Source organism: Lacerta agilis, chromosome 9 (genome assembly GCF_009819535.1).
Source record: "Lacerta agilis isolate rLacAgi1 chromosome 9, rLacAgi1.pri, whole genome shotgun sequence".
NCBI classification, from domain to species: domain Eukaryota; kingdom Metazoa; phylum Chordata; class Lepidosauria; order Squamata; family Lacertidae; genus Lacerta; species Lacerta agilis.
The window spans coordinates 42,776,648-42,798,989 of NC_046320.1; the positions used below are offsets into that span (position 1 = coordinate 42,776,648).

Consider the following 22,342-nt stretch of genomic DNA (forward strand, 5'->3'; position numbering starts at 1 on the left):
ACTGGCAACAGCTTTTCAGGTTCTTCCAGAGATTTTTCACATTTATTGTTAATAAATGTCCTTAAAAACAAAAACAAAAGGAATGCCAGGAATTTAACCTACTGTACTCAAAGCACAAGTTCCACCACTATGATAACATCCCTTGCTAATTCAGTTTGTGTAACTATTATCTTTGGTATAAAAAGGAAATCTAGTTTTGAATAACAGAAACCAGGGGAAGAAAGTTTGGATTCAGATTTAGGACAGCTAAATCTCTTTGATTACAAATCATAACCCATTCACAGTATTTCCCCCCTCAACCGATTTGTCCAATGCAAGCTTGTATTCCTATGAATGCATAAACAGGGGCCTTTCCAAGACCTAGTTTAATTCTCTGCTCTTCATACGGTTGCTTCTTCTGCAGGACGAAGGTAGTTGAAAGGAAGTCTTCTTAAATGAAGGTGGATGTTTTGGAACCAGGGACCTTAAGATATTAGTGGCAGAGTATTAGGAAAAACATAACAAATTAAACAAATTTAAAATATGATACCTAGAAGATATTGCTGAGAGATAAATTAACTACTAATAGCTGGGTTTCCTCTCTATCATACAGATCCAAAAAACAAGAAAAACATTGCAACAGGAAGCTCTACTGTACACCTCCTTGAGATCAACGGATTTCATACTCCATAGAAGGTGTTCCAAGCAGAAAGGACAAATAAAGATGGTGTTTATGGGTTTGGGGAATTCTCAGTAAGAATCAGTAATGCTAATGCTTGAAAATTTCTAGCTGTGTACCCTGTTAACTCATGTTCTCCCAAATTAAGAGCAACTATTCCATATCCTATTTAAGATCTCCACTGCTTGAATTATAGTAAATGAAATCATTATGACAGCCTCATTTTAGTACTATCTCAAAACTGTGGTGCAGTGCCATTTTTCAGTAAGATATATACTGGTACCTGAAATTCAGAAAAACAACCATAATAATCCATAATATGCTAAAATCATTCTTGCCAATTTACAGAGCTGGTGGCAAGCTGTCAGAACAAGAGTTATAGGGAATGTGGAAGTTTGCATGCTATTTTCTGATATTTCTGGTTTGCCTAATACAGTTGTTAATTTTCAGTTTCTTTGTGCAACTAAATGGTTTCTTGAACTATTAGCACATACATAATTTCTCCACCTTTTGGTGATGAACTAACATTATCTCTTCTTGGTTTTGCAAAGAAGCTTATAGTTGTGGTTGAAAGTACTACGCAAATGGCACTGAATCACCTCTGTCCTTGCTGCATTTTATAAAGACATCATACTGCAAAGTTCTCTTCAGCATCTTTACCACACAAAGCAGCTCCTGCAATAGCTGCATAAAATAGCTGCTTTGTCAATCATATATTTAAAACTAGAAAGGTGGATATATTCCCCTTCCTGATTTTCTTGATTCTTCTTGTTCTTTTAAAGCAGAATTCAAAATATTGACAGAATAAATATTATTTATATGTAATTTTATTCCCAAAATGAAGTTAATTTTCAGGATATTTCAAAATAACTATTTCCTCACTGATTGTTATTCCAACCATCCCATGGCTATGACCCTCTGAGGGGGCAAGTAACTGCTTCCTTAAGATTACTAACAAGAGATAAAATATGAGATAGAAAATCTTTTCATACATTATAACAGTTTAAGAAATGATTTCTACAAGATCACATTATTGCAACCCATAAAAATGAACAACAACACTAGTTTGGTATGGAATATAATTTTTCAGTTTGTTTGTTTGCTTTTTTTTAATAAAAAAAATACTACTTTATTTATTTAAAAGCAGTGATTTTTAGAACTGCAGTCAGTCCTATGCATGTTTATTGAGAAAAACATCTCAGCATGGTCAATGGGGCTTGCTTTTGCTAGGTAGAACATGCATAGAATTATAGGTTTAATATCTCAAAATGCAGGTGGACTAAATGTGGGAAATTCTGCACCTAGTATATCTGGCATAGCAAAAGGTCTCTTTTACATCCTTATATGGTCCAGACACTTACATGAGTTGTTATTTTGAAAGCTTGTCTTCTCAAAAGTTTTTTCCCCCCCTGACCATGCCATTAACCATGGCCAAATTACAGGCTGTGGTTATAACATCTGAATAATGTGGTTTTGTCTGAGTAGCATAATATTCCCACTGAAGTCAGCAAGGGTTTGGTTCAAATATAGAGGATCTCTAAAAGCCCTGTGCGGATTCTGCTTGTTGCCATCACAAATTATAAAAGACTTTCTATATTCACACTTTTAATTGCAGCCTCTTTAACTGCATAGGGGCATTGACCTTCAGGAATGGCTTTCAAAACATGTGGCTGCTGTGAGACGGGTGACCTGGAAAGACTCAGCCTATTCTTAACTCAAAGTTCCCCAACCTGGTGCCCTCCACTATTTTGGACTGCAACTTTAGTCACTCCTGACCAATGGCCATGCTAGCTAGGGCTGATTGGAGTTGTAGTTCAACAACACCTGGAGTGCAACCTTTCCTCTCTCTTCAGCTGGAGAAAAAGAAAAAAAGGCTTTTCAATATATGATTAAATTCTACCTGACTTGAACAGACCAGAGCCAAGGCTGTATCAAATACTTAGCATCAGCTCCTCATCTCAAGTTTTATAGGCAGATGCCAACGTAAGTCTAATAAAACGCCCTTTGGTCACTTTTCCCAAAGGCTGGACTAGCAACCTGAAAACCATTTTTATTTTTTTTAGCCAGCTATCGATCACCACATTTAGTCTCAAGTCTTTGCCATGATTAATTATCTCTTTTAGTAACTGTCGAAAGTCCCATTCAATAGGACTTGGCTCTGAGGTAAGTTCACAGAACTTCTGTTTTGGCCTCTGTCCAATCTTAGAATCCCATTATTTGGTTTTTGACTCTTTAATATCATTAAATAACTCCAAAAGAATAAAGATCACATTCACTCTTTTTTTTAAAGGCTTCAGACAGGAGAGTTTCATAACCCTAGCTGGAGATGCTGGAACTGATTGCACACCACTGAGCTACAGAGCTTCCACAACATACCGTTATTATCTAGATACTTACAATCTGGGGCTAAAATTATATGTAACAGTCTCAATATTCTTTCTGTCCATATGGGAGAAGGGGACAACTTCCCTGCCATATACTCATTACTGTCTCCTTTCCCACTCTGTTCCCATCTGGTTTTCCACTTCAATGTCCCTTAACCCTTTCTGCTGTCTGTCCTCTCTTGACTTGATCATTCCTACCATTGCAGGAATTGTGCTTTACATCTGTGTGACCCAGAACCCATTTGCCCACATTTTGTCTTTACAAATGTTGCCAGATAGGGAAAGGACTACTCTTCTCTCAGACGTTTCATGTCTCTCAATCCTTATGATGTCTCTTGAATTTTTAGTAGTGACATTCTAAATGGATGAGATTTGATAACCACAGCAATTATAAAGTATTGTAAAGTGAAACATTTTCCAAGTTTAATTTATCTAGAACAAGGGACAGGACTATTTCTGTTGGAAATAAAGTCAGCTTCCCCCCTGAAAATCATATGCAACTGTTGGATGAATACCATCTGGTATAAGCAACTTATTTTTATTTAACGTGTTAGTATGTTCCAGCACTTTGTCACTTGACTTCTCATTCTCAGATGCGGACTCTTAATTACCTGACATGAACAGATAAAATGAATGCAACTGTCATAACAGCTACTTTGGAATCTGCTTCATCTTATGAGTTGATCTCTGCTAAACTAAATTATTTTTATGCTGTTCCCACTACCTTTTAAACACTCAGCTGCTGGGCTTGGGCATTTATTAGTTATGTGAGATATATGCTATATTTGATTGAGTTAGCTGTAATTTTCACTAACCCACTTCATATTCCTGACTTACTCTGTGAAGCTCTATTTAGCATCTTGAAGTTTTGCGGTGCAGAATGTATATGCCACTTTTACATTTCTGCTTAAGTATACATTCTTTGGCTATCACAGGAGTAGGGAAACCATGGGCCAAAAGTGGTCCCTCAAACCTCTCTATATGGCCCTACAGCTCTCCTCATGCCACACAACCTCTTCAACAACGAACACTCTCGCCAGGCCATTCACCAGCTCTGCTTCACATATCCCTGAGCCTTCACGATGGGATCAAGTCTGCAGCTGCTGCCTGTTGCACTGCCCCCCCCCTCCCCATCCCCTGTGACATTCCCCCAAATGTGTGCTTCCCATATCAAAGGCTGCTGGGGAAACATTTTTCAAGCACACCCCGGGGCTTCTGCACATGCAGTGTGGGTTTTGGGGCAGCTCTCCCTCAATCCTAGGAACTGGCTTCTTGGGAAATTAATAGAGTCAAAAGTCCCAGTGGAAATACAGACTGAAGTTCTAGACTTTATCCATTCTGTTTCTGGGATTGCTTTGTTCTTTATCCTTTGAATAATTAAACTTGTTTAATAATATGCGAATAATATATTTCTCTCCTCCCATCCTGAAGATAAGAAATAACACAATTTTAAAAATAGGCATTTTATTTCTAGGGTCAAGTATGGCTGCCCTCCCTCCCCCAGCTGCAGACATGGGTAGCATACCTTGCTCTGTTAAGAGTTTTCTAAATTAGCTTTCTTTGTTTGTTTGTTTTAAATCCCCTTTGAAGCTTTCAACAGCTCCTTGATACTTTTTTGGGGGCACAATTTGCCCCCAGAGAATGTTAAACTTAATTAGCCGATGGTCACTATAGCTGGACTCTAGTTACCACTTGAATAAACTTCGCTGCTTCCCTTCGAATTGCAACTGAGAATAAGCTCTCTCTGTGTTGTGTTCAAAAAATAAATTATTCATTGTAAAATATTTTCTCAACTCTATGGAACATCGTGCTCTTCAGTAGCTGGTTTCTTCTCCTTCACCTACCTCTCTCTCTCTAAAATAATTCTTGCTTGTTATGAAGTTCAAAACCTAACTTTATACAAAAGAAAACATTAATTGCAGGTAGGGGGAAACCTGTCTGATTTTAGATTTAATATAGCTTTAGCCTGAAGTCTAGATGAAAAAAATCAGCCCTGAATCCCTATTCCCCTTTAAATGTCTTTCAGATACCACCAACACATTACGCAGGCTTAAAAATGTACATCCCAAATTAGGAGAAAATAAACAAACTAGAGGGGCAGCTATGCAGAGTGGTCTATGCTTTAAAAAGGCAGAAGCAACAGGAACAGACTGAATTCGGATGATAAACCTCTTATAGCAGTTGGGCACTGCAAAGTTGCTGTTCATTTTCAGCCATTAGAAGAAAAAAGATACACTACCTTAACTGAACAAGCTTGGGCATCACCTTAAAGAAATGTACAATGCTACGGGTCTGAAGCATATGACCTAAAATCATGAAAAGGTTATTAGGAATGCATGGCTGAAGTAGTATCTCTAGAGTGAATGGAGCACTTGGAATGGCTGATCTGCTGAACAGTGAAAAAAAGTCTGTCAATCCTCCTCTAGATCATTAAGTTCAAAGGTAACCCAGCAGGTACAAGAAGTACAACCAGATGGTGTTTGGGCTTTTTTTCTTTTTCTTCTTTTTGGAACAAGTGATGTGCTTTAACATCAGCTGCTAGAAACTAAAATATACAAAATCGCAAAGCTGGAATCAGCAGATTCTGCTATGTCTGGCTTCTTAGTCTAAAAGCTAAAATAAGCATGAATAAAGCATAAATTCCCACTTTAAGATGGGATCCCTCCAGGACAGAACTGGGGAGGGGAGGGCAGAACTGAGAAAAGGAAGCACTGCTATATTGTATTTCAATGATGACATTACCACTCTCGTCAATTAGATTTGCTTTTCTTTCTTTCAGAAAGATCCCTGCAACCTTTGCAGCGGCTGCACTTCCTGAATGAAGACACTGGTTTTCTTCAGTTCCAGACACACAGACTCATCCTAAGCACTTCTAATCAAGGGAAGACTTTACGATCTCCTAATAAAACATAATGGGCCAGTAAGCATCGCAATGTAGAATCTCGGGCCAAAGAGTGACTTCAAGGCACTCCACTTGGCACGGAAATGAATAAGGAATTCTCCTCTTTCACCTAACCCTATGCACCATCTTCTGTATCACACACAAGCACCATCATACTTACAATGGTCTCAAGAATTCAGAAAGCTCCAGAAAAGATTGTTAAAAGTTCATCCCATGAAGGATGGTCAAGAGAACAAAAGGCGATGGTAGCAGCAGCAGCAGAGAAATATGAGTCAGAGAATGAATGCCAAGCCTTGCTCAGTGGGGAACAAAGCAGCTGTTGGGTACAAAACAAGTTTGGTACCACAAGTAGTCCCAATGAAGAAGCACCACAAACAGCTTACAAATGTGAGGAAATACTTGTCTTGCTAACTATTTACTTTTTTAAAAAATTCATTACGGCATCAGTTCCAAAAACAGCATTTAAAAAAACAAATCCATCTTCAACAAGATCCTAGAAGTTACAAACTTAAAATGCCATAGGCATTTTCTTTAAAAATAATAATAATAATATATCAGCATTGTTCTCTTCAGTGGTTCTTAATCCAAAGGGATTCAGGGCTTCTTCCCCCCATTGCCTCTGGTATACTGTTCTATTCCTAGCAAGCACCCTGGGGAATGGAGTTTTATTCCCACCAAGGGAAAACTCTCTAGCAGCCTTTTGAACAGTACTTACTCAAATATGGTGGTTTGTAAGGCGCTCGTGTATTAGACAGCAGTCCATCCAGTTCCTTCCTCTCCAGAGTGCTGTGAAGGGCCTTCTCTTTGCCAAAGGTGGAGAAGGACCTCTCTGCCCCTGGCTGGGCTTCTGGTGTTTCAAACACTTCCGTGTCTGGAACAGAGTCCATACCGGGCACATGAAGATTGCTGCGGTAATCCGCAGCTTGGCGTCCATCAGAAGGGACAAAAGAGGGCATCCAGCACCGATCCGAGTGGCCCAAGGCTTTACATTCCTCCGTGCAATTAGAGAAGAGATCCATGCCTACAAGCAGGAAAGAGAGAAAAACTGTAGATATAATCTTCAGCATCATGACCAGCTGCTGATAGATGTATGGTGATCAAAAAGGAGTTGGGTTGTTTTTTTTTCCATCACCTTCATTCTCCCAATAAAGAATCTGATCATTCAGTCTTCAAAAGACAGCACCTTCATTTAAAGAGAAAGGAAGTGCTAGAACGCTCCACAAATGGCAAAGCAAGCATAAGAAGACAGGAAAGATGGTTACTATATATATATAATAAAATCTTGCGAACATCCGCCATCAAGCTATCTGGGAGCTGGTCCCACTGTGTTTGATGGTAATGGCATCAGCTTGATGCCCAAAAATCATCAACAAGTGGTTAGTATGACACAAAAGTGGTGGCATAGTAGGGGGGCGGAGATGAGAAAGGGGTGTAACTAAGTGGAATGAAATTCCACTTGTTCGGCTAGTGGAAAATGTCAATATACAGATAGGCTAAAGATTCAGCACTTTATTTTGGAGGAAGGAGCATGACCTAAAAGAGCCAGCCTTTGACACCATTTCTTCCAAGATATTTTTTCTGCTACCATCTCCTTTACAGTTCCTTAAGCCACATTAGTAGCTGTAAAAAAAAAAAAAGCCTATTGTGAAATTACTCTAATTAGTGGCACTAAGGGTAGCTGAAGCCTGATGCGACACAGATCCAGATACTATTGACAAACATGTTAATGCTTACTCTATACCAGCAAGCACTGGTCCCTGCCAACATGAAACAGTTTGCTTACAAATCCTTTAAAGCTATTAGACTTCTAAATGACAAGTGAGACTACCTTCCGATAGGCATTTCAATAGACTGATTCCTTTAAGGCACTAGGACAGGTTTCTCGAAGGAGCAGTGATGGCTGAAGTCGTTAAGAGTGGAATGGAATAACCAATGTTTGCTCAAGAGTGATAATACTGCACGCTTAAGAATTCAGTGGTCAAAAGTTGTTTTTCATGGCTTTGCTTGGAGAAAGAACTGAAAGGTTTTAGAGCTGAATTTGTACATAGTACAGTGGAAGAAAGCCTCATGTTGACTTGGCTGGACAACAACAGCAATAAAATCACCCCCTTCCCTAACACAAAGCCTACCCCCCCAACAAAACACCAAAACTCATTAACACTAAAGATACTGTTCAACACCAACAATATGATCCACACAGCCTGGCCACCATCAGATGTTCATCACTGTAAGCTGCAGATCGTCATTTCCCAAACCTAGAGCCAAGACTTACTGGCGTTGCATCATGGCAGCCTTGCAAGTCAGTTGGCAGGCTACGGACTGCAGAGAAAGGAATAATCTGCCACAAGACCTTTAAAGTGTACAGCTCCTCTGTGTCAGGATTCGAGAATGGCAGCTGGTTCCTACAGATTACATTTTCCTGATGAGAAATGTCTACTCTTTTTTATGCATAGAAAAGACGATGTAGCCACTGTCGTAAGTCAGTATCAGCTATCCCCACCCACACTACTGTACCTTCCAAGCAAAGATTCATATTAAGAATTCTGCGGCAGCTTTTATAAGTGTCTTATAAGCAGTGTCTTAGCAAATTTCCTGCAAATAAGGTATCCCACCCAATTACCAACAAGTGCTTGATAACTAGAGAAACACAAGGGGATTTGTCTCAAGATTAATCTCACTTTATAATGACAGTTTTATTTTAAATTAAGCTTTGTGCAATACAAAGTCTGGATTTGACTGTAACCTTCTACTGATAATTGCTATGCATAAGTCTGGAAGTAAATTACTAATCGGTGAGCTGTTGAGGAATCCAAACGTGAACGGCAACTGGGATTAAAGATTTAGGGGAGGAATAGCATCCGAGACATACAAATGGTTTGTGAAATAAATGGCTAGCTTATTTCTTTGCTGACACAATGGTAAAGAAAAGGGGTGGACAGAAAATGCATTCTGAGACATTTTCAACATTTCTCCAGCAATATTCTTCTCTTTATATAATAAAGCCTACTAGTAGCTTTCCAGCACATATTGTAATTGCAAAGCTGATTTTTAAAACATAGCTTAACATTTATGTTTCATAAAAAATGAAGCAAATATAAAGAAATAAGTCATAATATTATCCAGAAGGATGTCAAGTTTCATTACAGTCGCAATCACTGTATTTGTTCAAAAAAGCTTCTGAAAATAAATTTCAGTTTTGGAAACTGACACAAAGACATGAGAAAACAAGTAAAAATATATTATATTCTTTGTCTAGGTCATTCCTCCCCCACTTCAAAACTACCTGTTTGCAGTTGTGAAACATCTATGAAATTGTAAACTCCTTTGATATGTGCTGCCAAATGCAGTGAATTAAGCATGTTGTAGAATGCTGTGCAATAATATAGTATAATGCAAAATAGGAAACTATACAATACCTACTATAAATAGGTATAATCCAACCCTAGCTAAGCACTTTAAGTTCTCATGTCATCAGGCAACTCTGACAATAACAGGTGCTATCCAACCAAGTGACATTCAGAATTGACCCATTGAAACAACGGACTGAAGTTACTTTCGTGCATTGATTTCAATGGGTCTGTCCAGAACATGAATAATGTTGGATATCAGCCACAAGAACTTTTAAAATGCAGTTCTGCTCTGAAAAACAACTATGATTTCAATGGGCCCTACTCCCAGGGGTATAGTGTTGGTGATTGAGGTGCTAAACTTTGCCTGAGTAACATCCTAACACGCATACACACACACACACACACACACACACACACACAAAACGTAAGTTAGGCAAGCATGGATTTAAGGGTTGTAGCCAATGGCAGGTTGCACAACCAAAAGTGTTTCTTCAAGACCCAGTTTTCACCAACTTCTACTGCCAAATCCAGTGGTGAAAACTGGGTGGCTTGCCTTGTGCTAGCAAATGTGTTTTTGCTAGCATATAGGTATAGGTATAGGTCAGGCATAGGCAACCTTCGGCTCTCCAGATGTTTTGGCCTACAACTCCCATGATCCCTAGCTAACAGGACCAGTGGTCAGGGATGATGGGAATTGTAGTCCGAAACATCTGGAGAGCCAAAGGTTGCCTATGCCTGGTATAGGTAAAGGTAAAGGGACCCCTGACCATTAAGTCCAGTCGCGGATGACTCTGGGGTTGCAGCACTCATCTTGCTTTATTGGCCGAGGGAACCGGCATACTGCTTCCGGGTCATGTGGCTAGCATGACTAAGCAACTTCTGGCGAACCAGAGCAGTGCACGGAAACACCATTTACCTTCCCGCCGGAGCGGTAACTATTTATCTACTTGCACTTTGATGTGCTTTCGAACTGCTAGGTTGGCAGGAGAAGGGACCAAGCAATGGGAGCTCATCCCGTCACAGGGATTTGAACCACCGACCTTCAGATCGGCAAGCCCTAGGCTCTGTGCTTTAACCCACAGCGCCACCCGCATAAAGCCAACAAAACCCCAATTGTTTAGCAATAAGAAAAACAAAATGTCTCTCCCACCCAAACCTTGAAGACTGAAATGATCAGACCATTAAATCCTACAATACAATAAAGAGAAATGAAGATTCTGGTTTAGAAATTGCACTGTCAAAAATGCAGACTTTAATTCAAGTTGTGCATTCTCCCATTTTTAAACAGTCTATAACAGGGTGACATTTTACCAAATGGTTTCTAACAGGTGTTTCTTCATGGTGTCATAATGACCTAGAATTGGAGCAATAGAAGCACAGCTGGTGATGCATAGATTCAGTAAACAGAGAGATTGTGAATGGCTCAGTGTCTGGGAACTGAAATGGCTCTGAGTTTTTTTGTTTGTTTGTTCCCTCCCCCCCATATCAGATTGCAATGTAGTTTTATGGCAAGTTAGCAATCTTATGCACATTTACTCTGAAGCATGTCACACTGTATTCAATGAGACCTATACCCTAACTGGTGTGTTTAGGATTGCACATTCTGTCACTCTCATGTAATATTTAATAATGAAAACCTTTTAGAGGAAGAAACAAGATTTGGCTTTGTGCTCTACTTTACAGAAAGAGAGACCGCATCTACCATCAGGCAATGTCTGCTTCCACCTGCTATGCCTCATTCTCCTGCCTAAGGAGGCTTTATCAGAAGATGACAGAGGAACAGAAGTTGGGGAGGTGGTTGGCTAGATACTAATCTCATTGCCTTAGGGTTACTTTCAGACATTATCATATGCCTCTTTGTAATTTATGCCAGGAATGTGGAATCTTCTTGCAACCCAAGGGCCACAATATCTCAAGGATGACCTTCTGGGAGCCACATACCAGTGGGGTGTGTTGCAATACACGCCACTCTCCATCTTTCATCTAGGCAAGCAAGATGTATTGTCACAGGTAAAACCACTAGAGGAGGGTGCAGAGAAGATTCAGTGAGGGGTGGAGCCTGGGTTAGGGGTGTGACCTGAGTACCAAGGACCACCTACAGAGGCCTGGTGGGCCACATTTGGCTCCCAGGTACCTGCTTTATATGCTCTCTTAATTTTCTTTGATATATTTTGAATGAATTGTTGCATTGTCAGTGTTGTAGGAATATTATAATTGTTGTTATGCACCATGTCTATTGTACTATTGCATTGTAGTTTTTTTTTTCCTGTAACAGCTCTGAAGACAGATTTAGAAACAATCAGTCATAACACTGACAGATTTTAAACGTGGTGGCTTCAAATAAGTGATTTAAAACCACCAAGCACAAAACCTGTTTTTTGTTTTTTAAAAAAAGTTTTATAATACCATTTTCCATTTATGCAATGTCACCAAAAGTCTTTTTATGGCCTGGAGACAAGAAGTGTGTATTTAGGATAGAGGGCAACTGTCACTGTGTTACGTTGGGTTTCATATACCATCTATTTGTTACATTTATAGCCTGTACCACCCCTAAAGACTGAATGTGGGTAACTTCTCCTCTTGCAAACAAACAAAAACCCAGCAAAACCAAATGAACATGTTTGTGGCATATGATGTTCCAGAAATCATAGCAATTATACATTTCTTTAGACTAGGAGAGCTAGCTATTCTGCAAGAAATAAACAACTAGTCAATGAATGGCTGGTGTTATCACCAACACTTGTTGATTTACCACTAAAACACAGCTTGTTCAATATTTGGTAAACTTCGGTGCAAAAGATCCCTGCCAAGGATTGACAAAGTGGTTGCTTCCTCTGAACTTCTCAATAAACCAAGAATCCTATTATTGATTTATATATAAAGGAAATGTTCAGTCACTCAAACACTTCCATCTCAACTTTGTCATAAATGTAACATGATATGCAGACTCTCTCTGCTAACTTATCCATTATTACTGCCAAATCTGCAGTGGGGGAGATTGAATTAAAAATGGTAATTGAATTTGGAAAAAAAGGAAAAATTTCAATTACATGTTAAACTGGGATTTTAAAAGTAAACAAGAGTTATGGATTTTCAATGACTGTGCCAAAAGTGTTCTTCTAACAACTAGTACAAGTTATTTGTCAATAATATCCCTCACTATATCTCATTTGTTATACACAAAAAATACGAGCAAACAAACAATTTGTCCCTCACACTCCATCTATATTTTCTGAACAATTTCCACTGCTGCTAGCCATATTATGGGGCATAAACTAGGGAAACCAAAAAGGCCATGATTATAAAGACTATGGTCAACAGTAGTATTGATTGAAGTAACAAAGGGAAAGTGCAAGAGAAGTTAAACAGGGAAGTATGTTTCAACTACGTTTTGAAGTGCAATCCCGTTGAATTCAATGGGGCTAAAGCAGTCTAGCTATTCACAATAACGAAGCCTTTATAAGGTATTCAAGTTTACATGAAATAACATGATTTGCTCTCAAACGTTAGGCATTTTTGAGATTTGTTCCTTCTTGATTAAATTAAATTAAGAGGCGAAAGAGAAAAGTATGCACAGAAAGCCTCTAGAGATTTTGAATAATCTTCAAAGTATCAGTCTCTAATTATCCAATTAAAAATTGCAACTGTAAGTAATAAGTATGCCAGACTTTCTTTCCTCCTCCCCTCCTCCCACCCGCCAACTGCACCTACTTTCTCCAAAACAGTTACATTTTTAAATAATAAAAGGCAGTTCCCAGCTCTTTGGCAGCGAAAGTAGTCTTCAAAGTTTGCTTTCAACTACATGCATGTTTTTCCATCTGTGCTCTATGTCAGCGCAAGGTTTTCTCGATATTAATGTCATGACAGAATCTAGACCAGTGAATTGTGAACAATCTTAAGGATAGCATCTACAGGAAAACAACTAAAAGATGCAAAAGTCTTCCCAGAAAATAAAAGCACCAAAATGATATTCAAATCAAGGAAGAACCTGGGATGGAAAATAAGAAATAGCTATCTATGCTTCTTTGGAATTTTGGCATTTCTCATTTCTCATTCTCCACACAGTAACAGCAATGCAATTCTCTTTCCAATTCCTAGAATTGAACCCTGTTGGTTCTTATCTGAGCAGCTAAGAATTGTTTCTTAAATCCCTTGACAAGAGAATCCTGTGAAATTACACACAAACACATACACTTTGGTTATTGGTTTTTAATGGCAAATCCCTTAAGATGCTCAGGTGCAAGCAAAGATTTAAAAGCAAAAATTAAACAAATCCTTGTAGTACAGTCAGTCACACACTGGACAGTCACTCTATCCCTTTTCCATTCACATCTGTACCCAAAAGCAAAGCCATCAATTTTGTCTACAATCCAAGTCCATTTTTTAATTATTCTGTACTGCAACTGTGTTCAAGTTTGAGAAGATCCCTTGCCTTTTTCTTGCCCTATGAAAAATCTAGCCTTCTCAAGTCAGCATAATCTTTGTATGTTTATTTCATGAACATCTAGACGCAATGAGGTTGTGGCTGAGGTCCAAGTCTTGGCAGACAGGTGCTCATATCACACAGCATAAATGCAAACAAACACAGAGAGTAGTACTTAGCACCTATGCTGGAAGTCTCAGAAGAGAAGCCAAGAACTTAATTACTCATGGATTTTTTTTTTTAAAAAAACCAACAACACCAAGAGAGAGGCATACATACACCACTGGATGTGCTCCTAAAAAGATTTATCTTCAGGAGATAATTCTACATGCAGAAAGTGTTTCTTTAATGAAGCACATCCTGCCAAAAGCTACCGCAATTTTTATCACCTGAAGTCACAATCTAGCACCCTTACTTTGCATCAAATTTATTGTCTACACTAAAATTACTGCATGAGGATTCATTTATTCACTTTGGGGGTCTCCCCCCCCCGCAACCCTCTCTTTTTGTTGTACTCTTCCTGTTGATTTTTATTTTATTTTTACTTTTTATTTTAGACTCTTGAGATTCCTTCCCCCTCTAAAACCCTAATAAAAACATTTTCTCTTTTTAAAAAAACAAAAACAAAAAACATTAATTGTGGGGAATATACTGATCAGTCCAATGATTTTTCCTGAGCTGTAATTGATCTCAATCAAATAACTAGTCCATAATATTTCAGTGAGTTACAGCAGGGAATTGGACTCTTTTGTTTAGATCATATACCATTCCATCTTTCAGGAAACAAAATAAATATAATATTATGTTGTACTGGTATAAAGCCATCGGTGTCCATGATGCTTTACAGAGTCTAAGAAGGCAAAGTCATGTCCAGTGAGTTTACAATCTGTAATTCAACACAGAGGGAAGGAAATTCAGGCAGTGTAAACAGAACGTAAGAAAATAAGAGAAGCCCTGATGGATGACACATTCTGTTCTCATAGTGGCTAACCAGATGTCTATAGGAAGCCTATAAACAGGACATAAACACACTGGGGAGATGCTAGTCCTACTCAACATAGACAATGGCTATAACTAAGTTAGACTCACTAATTTCACTGAGTCTACTTTGAGTAGGAATTACTTAAATACAACCGAACAGCACTCTCCCCAGCACATGATCCCCAGCAACTGGTGTTCAGTAGAACAACTGGCAAGTAGTCACCGATAATCTTATCTTCCTTGTGGTTGGCATCCTCCTTGAATATGACTAACAGCCTTATCCTCTGCAAATTCCTCCCTTTTCAAGCTGTCCAAATCCAGATTGGTGCCCATCAATACATCTTGCAGTAGCACATGCCATCATTCAACTATGAGATGTGTGAAGAAGTGCTTCCTTTTGTCTCTCCCAAGTACTGTATTCCAAAATTCAGGTTTGTTGAAGGGAACTGGGTCCAGCAGTATAAGAGAGTGAGAAAATCTTTTATCCACTTTCTTCCCACCATAAATAATTTCATACCACAAAATCATGTCCCCCGCTGACTAACCACCCCCCCCCCAAAAAAAATTAATCCCCAAACTTTGTAGCCTGGCTTCATAGGGAGGTTGTCCCAGCCCACTTTCCCTTTCTACATAGCGAAATAATATGGGATACTTTCAATTACATGTACTAAGAAGGCAATCATAGACTAACTTATCTGGAAGTAAGCTCCATTTAACTCAATGACTATACATCTATAGGATGGCACTGTTAAGCTTAGTCTCATTAGGTAATGGGCGGTTGTGCTGAAACACTTAATGAAAAAGGGGGGGATCTGGGTATATTTAGTAGCTGTATATAGCACATTCTAAGGGTGGTATTCTAAGAATACCAATTGGTATCCATCAGCTAACAGAAGGCATCTGTCAGTGGAATGGGGAAGGGGGTAATATTTGGCCCCATTTCTCTCCAAATCTGCTTCAGGGTTTTGGTGGACCCTATGGAGAAGACCTGGGGACACAGGGAGCTACATCGGGAATCACCTCCCTCTCTGGTCCACAAACTGCCTTCCATCAACTGCGGGACACCAACTGTATACAACCTTTAATATTTCTATATTATTTTCCAATGTTTCCAGCACTTCACAAGGATTATCCTACTGCAACACTTACAGCAATCCTACAGTGTACCCAAGTCTACCGTGTGCATATTTGAAGATGAGGAGTTAGATGCTGTGAATGGCTTCCCTAAGACTACCTAGTGAATTCACAGTGTACTAAGAGGCAGGATTCACACCAGGTCCATTGTTGCTATGCATCCCTGCTGGCATTACCCTAAGAACCATTTTCTCTAAGCTTGCCACAAACACCCGACATCTCTAAAGTGAACACTACAACGTTTTCTTCTACCTGATGCTAAACACAGGGCATAAACGAAAAGGCCTTGAGAGCTTATGTATTATTATTTTTATTAATTTCCATGTGACTTCATTTATTAGTCGTTTTAGATCACTGATGTAGTGAAGAAGAAGAGCAGTTTGGATTTGATATCTTGCTTTTCACTACCCGAAGGAGTCTCAAAGCGGCTAACATTCTCTTTTCCCTTCCTCCCCCACAACAAACACTCTGTGAGGTGAGTGGGGCTGAGAGACTTCAGAGAAGTGTGACTAGCCCAAGGTCACCCAGCAGCTGCATGTGGAGGAGTGGAGACACGAACCCGGTTCCCCAGATTACAAGTATACCACTCTTAACCACTACACCACACTGGCTGTTATGTAAGCACTCCTGGAATTGAAACTAAACAGATTCAGTAAAATGTGAAGGCAAGAGAGCAGCATTAGGAGACCTGTAGTAATAATGTTAAGAGTTAAAATGAACTATTTTTTAAAAGCAGAAGTGGAAGCAGGGATTAGAAAGACATTGTGGTCTTCTGCTACCACTAGAACAACTTCTACGTCCATAAATAAATAATGCAAGCACACAAACCTGTATATGTAAATAAGTGGATAATAAGACAGAGATAGTGAAGTATTCCAGCTTTAGCCTCTTATTTTATATATTTAGAATACTGATGAAGTTGGAGCCTGAAACAATTAACTGAATTAATTTATTTATATATTACTATTTGGCTGCATCATATATAGAGCCTTTTTCAATGCAGTATAATTTTGTTGTTTTTCATACATATACATATACATGTATATATATGAGAAAATATATAGTGCCCTTGAATACTCCTCTAGATCGTTGTTAGATCGAAGTTGAAAGAAGACTAGTTCCCTCTCTTTCATAGAATAAACCAGGCAAAATGGATGGGAGTGAGAGTGAAAGCAGGATTCACTTGTTAGAACGGGTGCTAGGGAAAACGTGACCTATGTGAAGAAAATGAAAGTCTTGCATTTATCAAAGAGCTTAATATATGTATCCCAAAGCCACAGGTGTAAGGTGAGATATTCCAGGACACTCCATGAATACGGATTCACACGGTGTCAGTATATTGCAAAAATCCTTATGCGAAGCAATAGCCATAAATGCCTAGCAGTAATTTCTCAAAACTGGTTATTTCAATTATTAATTTAAGTAAGTCAAAAGTTTCAATTCAAAATGTTAAATCTAATTAGACTCAAAAGAAATTGTTCAATATAATTTATTCCTCTCCACTTTATTTGCGCAAGCCTGTAATTTAACAGGCAAGTCTACAAGTCAAGAATACCACAGACCATGTGGGGTTTTTTTAAGTAAATGGATCAGAATCAGTTTTAATTCAAGCATTTTAGCTTGTTGGGGTTTGGTGTTGAAATCACAAATAACTAGATTAAAACAAAACCAAGCCTTTAAAGTTTGGACTCTATGTTGTGAAATAAATAGCATCAATGCATTAGGGCAATGCAAGAACAGATAAAAAGTCTCAGGTCATCATAAATATCCTAATTTCAAATAATCCATTAAAAACACACACAGAACAGCAACAACAAAAAGCTAAGTGTAGTACACTGGTAGTTGCTTCTCAACTAAAATGGCTTTTTGCTTGATGTGCATTACGATGATTATATTCCCGCATTCTGCCTCTCCATTCCAGGCCTTTGTACAGATGTTTATTCTTTTCTCTCCTATTTGGTTATTATGGTTCATTATGTTGAGAGAATAAACTGATTGAAATGTTCAGAGAGATGAGTACCACAATAAAATGTGTGTTGGGAGGGGAAAGGGGTGGGGAGGAGGCAGAGAGGGAGATGAGGGCAAAGGGGGATTTTATCACGCTTGAGAGCTGCAGCCTCTGAAATGATGCAAAGGAAAAAGGGTAGCCTGGAGGAGGAAGGAGCCTAAAATGCACATATTTGGAAGTCGTGGGTAGGGGGAACCATATGCCAGATATATAGAGGAAAAAGAGGGGCGGAGGGGGGGGGAGCGGCTCTGTGTTCCGATGTAAACTTCTGGCAAGAGCTGGTTTGTTGTCAGGTTCCCAGACACAAAATAGATGCTCTGTTCACTAAGCATGAATCCCTGCAAGGAGCAGGGAGCTCAGAGGCTCTTGGCTTTCCTCAAGTCTCATTAGGTCTGCATATTAATGACTTGCAGTAATATAAAGCAGCCCTTGAACAGGCTTTCCTCTCTCCCCCCCCCCCCCCGTCTTACAACGCGCCCAGGCTTCTCGTAGCAAAAGAAACAACACACTTGGAAGAGCAAAGGGCTGAAAAACCAACCAGCCACAGCCTCCACCCAGTCTCTCAGTGCTTCTGAGGAAATTGAGTAGGGTGGGATTCACCTTCCTGTCTTTTAGGGCAGCCTTCCCCAGATGGGTCCTCTCTCCAGATGGTTTGGTCTACAGCTCCCATCAGCTCTAGCCAGCACTGGCTAGTGCTCATGGTAGATGTAGTCCAAAACATTTGGAAGGGACCCAGCTGAGGAAGGCTGTTCTAGCAAGAGAGACATACACACTTCCGCAGAGCATCACCTTGTAACAACCAACAGGAAGCCCCTTGAACTTTCATGACTTGAATGTTATTAATACAAATATTGGATTCCAAGACCTCAACTGATGACAATTCAGAAACAGCTGGCACTGAATCCTGTCAGGTGTGCATGACAGCCACGTAAATGCCAAAAGAATCCTTGCTCCTCTCAAACTGTTGGAAGCAGCTCCACCACAAGACTATGCTCTCTTTTCATCCAGAAGCCGGTGAAGATCAAATTACCATGTACCACACAATCATGAATCCAAATATCACAATTAGATGCACCCCACTTATTGGCTTATAAAAGCCAGGTTAATGAGATAGAAAGTAGCATCCTGCAAGTGCAAGGCATCACATATTCAAGATACCCTGTGAGACGCTACTGATCACCACACACACACACACCTTCACCATCCAACTGTCATCCAATCATGACTCTTTTGCTGCCTCGCTCTTTCTCATTCAAACCCCTAGGGGCACACTCCTTGTGCATCACTCAACAAAGCCTGCTATCCAGTTGATGCTGCAAACTGCTTTTGAAATCTTCTCAACAGCTTTTCAGATGATCTTTTTCTGCCTGCTCCCAAATGTGTCAGTACCTCTAATAGGCAAGGAAAGTCCACCACACAGATTAACATACCAAAACTCTGTAGCTCTCAAGAGCAAGCCAAGGTTGTGGTGTTGTTGTTGTTGTTTTTAAATCTCACACACATAAATATGTATTAAACGGAACACTCTTAAAACCCATCCATGCATCTGCAGAAAAAGACAACAAACACTCTGTATCCCATTACTTTCGGGCCTATTATTTATTTATCTATCTGTAATTGCCCTTGCTGCCTTGCTTATTAAAAGATCAAATATTTAGATTCCCCCTTATCAGACTTACCAGAGGATTGACCTCGATTAGTGGCGTCATGATCGCTGTCTCCTTGCTCACTGTCTCCATGACCACTGTCCTTAGAGCTTACTATGTCTGCTTCCTGGAATGCAGAACTAGAAACATAAAAAAGCGCTTAATATTTGAACACCCAGGAAAAAGGGAAAGTCATAAAACATTCTTCTGCCATCACATGGCCACATGTGGAGCTGCACTCAGCCAGACCTCCCACTCACAGCACTGCTGCTGCTGCTGAGAAGCTCTTTCCATCAGAAACAAAACTTGTACTTCCAGGCATTAATAATCCATCTAGACAGTCAGTAGCCATTATTACACTGCCTGTGCTACAGAGTTGTTATGAATAATTTGGGTGAATTTGCTTAAACTGGGAAGCTAATTTCTGCACAGAGAAGTCAATACTGTATGCCAGTTCCTGAAGAGAGGCTCATAAGTATTTGAGGCACGTTTCAGACCAGCACAAAATGAGATTCCACTCTCTTTTCAGGTAATCTCTGCAAGACCCACCAAAAGCCATAATTCAAAGGTGTTCATTCAGTGCCGATTTATTTTGCTTAATGTTCCTGTCTGAACAAATTCATTTTTATATTCCCCAGCTATTATTCGACATCTGCAGTAAACACATTTCCACGTCCTCCTTCATACTTGCTGAAATACATCTCAGGTTCTGCAAAATTAGGGCCATAATTTAGGAAATCAGGAGGTCCTACCTGTTTACCCGCCGTGGTCTATCAACTAGATAACTGAGCTCTGCACGCTGGTGTTTAGTCTAGAAAATAATTAGAAAAAATAATTGAACTCCCAGTGTGTTTTTTTCAGGCAAAACCAGTTTATATATCTATAATTATTATAATGGATCTGTAAGTGCATTATAGTTAAGCCATTTAATACCCAAGAAACAAATATCGCTGGTGTATCTGAGTTCCTTACTTCCCTTACATTGGCAAGGACTCAAATATTAGCCCTAAGGCAAATAAACAAAGATTACTCTTGAATTCCATGCCTATATTGAATAGCAATGGGTGAAAAATGCCAAATGAGGTACTATTTATTCTGAATAATAAACCTACAATTTGAACACCTCTGTGTATTTCATTGCAGCATATGGAAAGACGAAATACAAAGTAGAATATTTCTTCTTAAGTTCTAGAAGAACAATTTTTCAAATATTATCAAAAATTCTTCATTGGTTTCTCCAAGGTGCAAAACACTGTTTTCTCTCAGTAATAGACACAGAGAGTATATACTCAATTAAATACCCAGCAGACCACATTTTAATCGAAGAATGTTAAGTCCAGATTACGTGATCTGCAAAAATTCTTTACACACCAGGGTAACACAAAACATGTATAATGTGGCAGAATGTTAAGCTTTGATAGAAGCTTTCAGTTGCTTTCTTTTGAGATGGCTCTTTTATAACAAAAAAATGCTTCATATGGAACCACTCTGCTAGAGTCATGAAAAGTTAATTAATAAATCCTTAATTCCTGAATTAATTAAAACTGCTGCCTGATAGTTAGATGTTCACAACCACCACAAGAAATCCCACCCCTCCCCCCACAACCTTAATCATACATGCAGGCACTTTGAGATGTAAATGGCAGCTTTTTAATTAAAACACACACACACACACACAAAACCCCTTTACTGCATTGAATAGAAGCATCATTACAGAAACTATTTCAGATTTGCTGTTCCTGAAAGGAGCAATAAAATAACTAAAGGACCAAACGAACAGCAAAAAATTCCCTGACATGCATGGATTGGTCTGCACTGAGGGAAAATAAAAACTGGCAGCTGACCCAGGGCTGTGTTGCTTTGATATAGAAAAGGAAGAAGCTAGGCTAGCTTCATTCAAATGCACATAGTGTGGGCGCTTGGCTGCAACCATTTCTAAGATGCTCTCCAGTACAATTGCTTCTGCCTCTGAAAAGAAGCTACTTACTGGCTGAAACCAAAAGGTGCCTCAAAACACAGAGAGCTGTCCAAGTAGCCTGCCCTGCATCAGGATGGAGCAAGATGGATATTTAGGAGGGGTGTGTGTGTGTGTGTGAGAGAGAGAGAGAGAGAGAGATAAGGTGGACAAGGCATGTCTACACAGAAGTAAGTCCCCTTATGTTCAGTGGAGCTTTTCCCCAGGTAGCTGCACATATACTGTAGCAGTGAAGGAATTAGAGATGGTGCAGATGAAGGAAAGCTGCACTGCAGTTTGATGGCAGTACAGTGGCTACAAATGCATGTGTTGCTGGAGAGAGGGCATAAATCAGCTGACTACTCATCTGCTACTATTAGCCACAGCTGTAGTAGTAATCTACAGTCCACTGAAGGGAACTGAACTGAGCAGCAGGTTGATAGTGCCAATTAATAAATGACAATCTGGAGACCTGTAAGCATTTGAGCAAGGAGATTATAAGGCAAGTCAATGCTAGTAACTCTTAATACCAGTAGTAATGCCAGTAGTAACATTAATAACTAGAGAAAAATATGCAACCAGTTAAGTGAGAGTTCTATGTGCAGCTGCTCAGGAGTAAGCCCCCTAGAAGGCAATGGGACTTACTTATGAGTAAATATTTGTTTACTCTTCACTTGACCACCTTGGAACTTCCACCTCATTTAAGTGCATCAGATTCCAACACTGATAGTTGGTAAGTGTTACAGCTCAAGAGCCAGTAGGATATATAAGGGTGTCAGACTAGGAGCAGGTGAGACCTAGATTTAAAAGGCTTCTCACCCATGAAGCTCATTTGGTGACTATCATTCAGCCTGGTCTACCTCAAAAGGTTGTTGTGAGGATAAAATGAGTTTGGAGAACAA

The 22,342-nt window shown here is 39.4% G+C and overlaps 1 protein-coding gene across 18 annotated transcripts in view; it reads right to left on the bottom strand.

The window, feature by feature from the left end:
* PCDH10 (protocadherin 10) overlaps positions 1–22,342 on the bottom strand; it is a 52,901-nt gene that overhangs the window by 26,870 nt on the left and 3,689 nt on the right. For 4 of the 18 annotated variants that reach the window (XM_033159548.1, XM_033159547.1, XM_033159546.1 and 1 more), the window contains exons 2-4: positions 20,239–20,297; positions 19,520–19,626; positions 6,660–6,965 (exon numbers count right to left, since the gene is read on the bottom strand). In XM_033159548.1, coding sequence (XP_033015439.1) covers positions 6,660–6,965; positions 19,520–19,626; positions 20,239–20,297 — 472 coding nt within the window. Of the gene's footprint in view, positions 1–294; positions 464–6,659; positions 6,966–19,519; positions 19,627–20,238; positions 20,298–22,342 lie in introns of those variants that run through there. The other 14 variants (XR_004427295.1, XM_033159550.1, XM_033159552.1 and 11 more) reach the window with 8 other exon arrangements.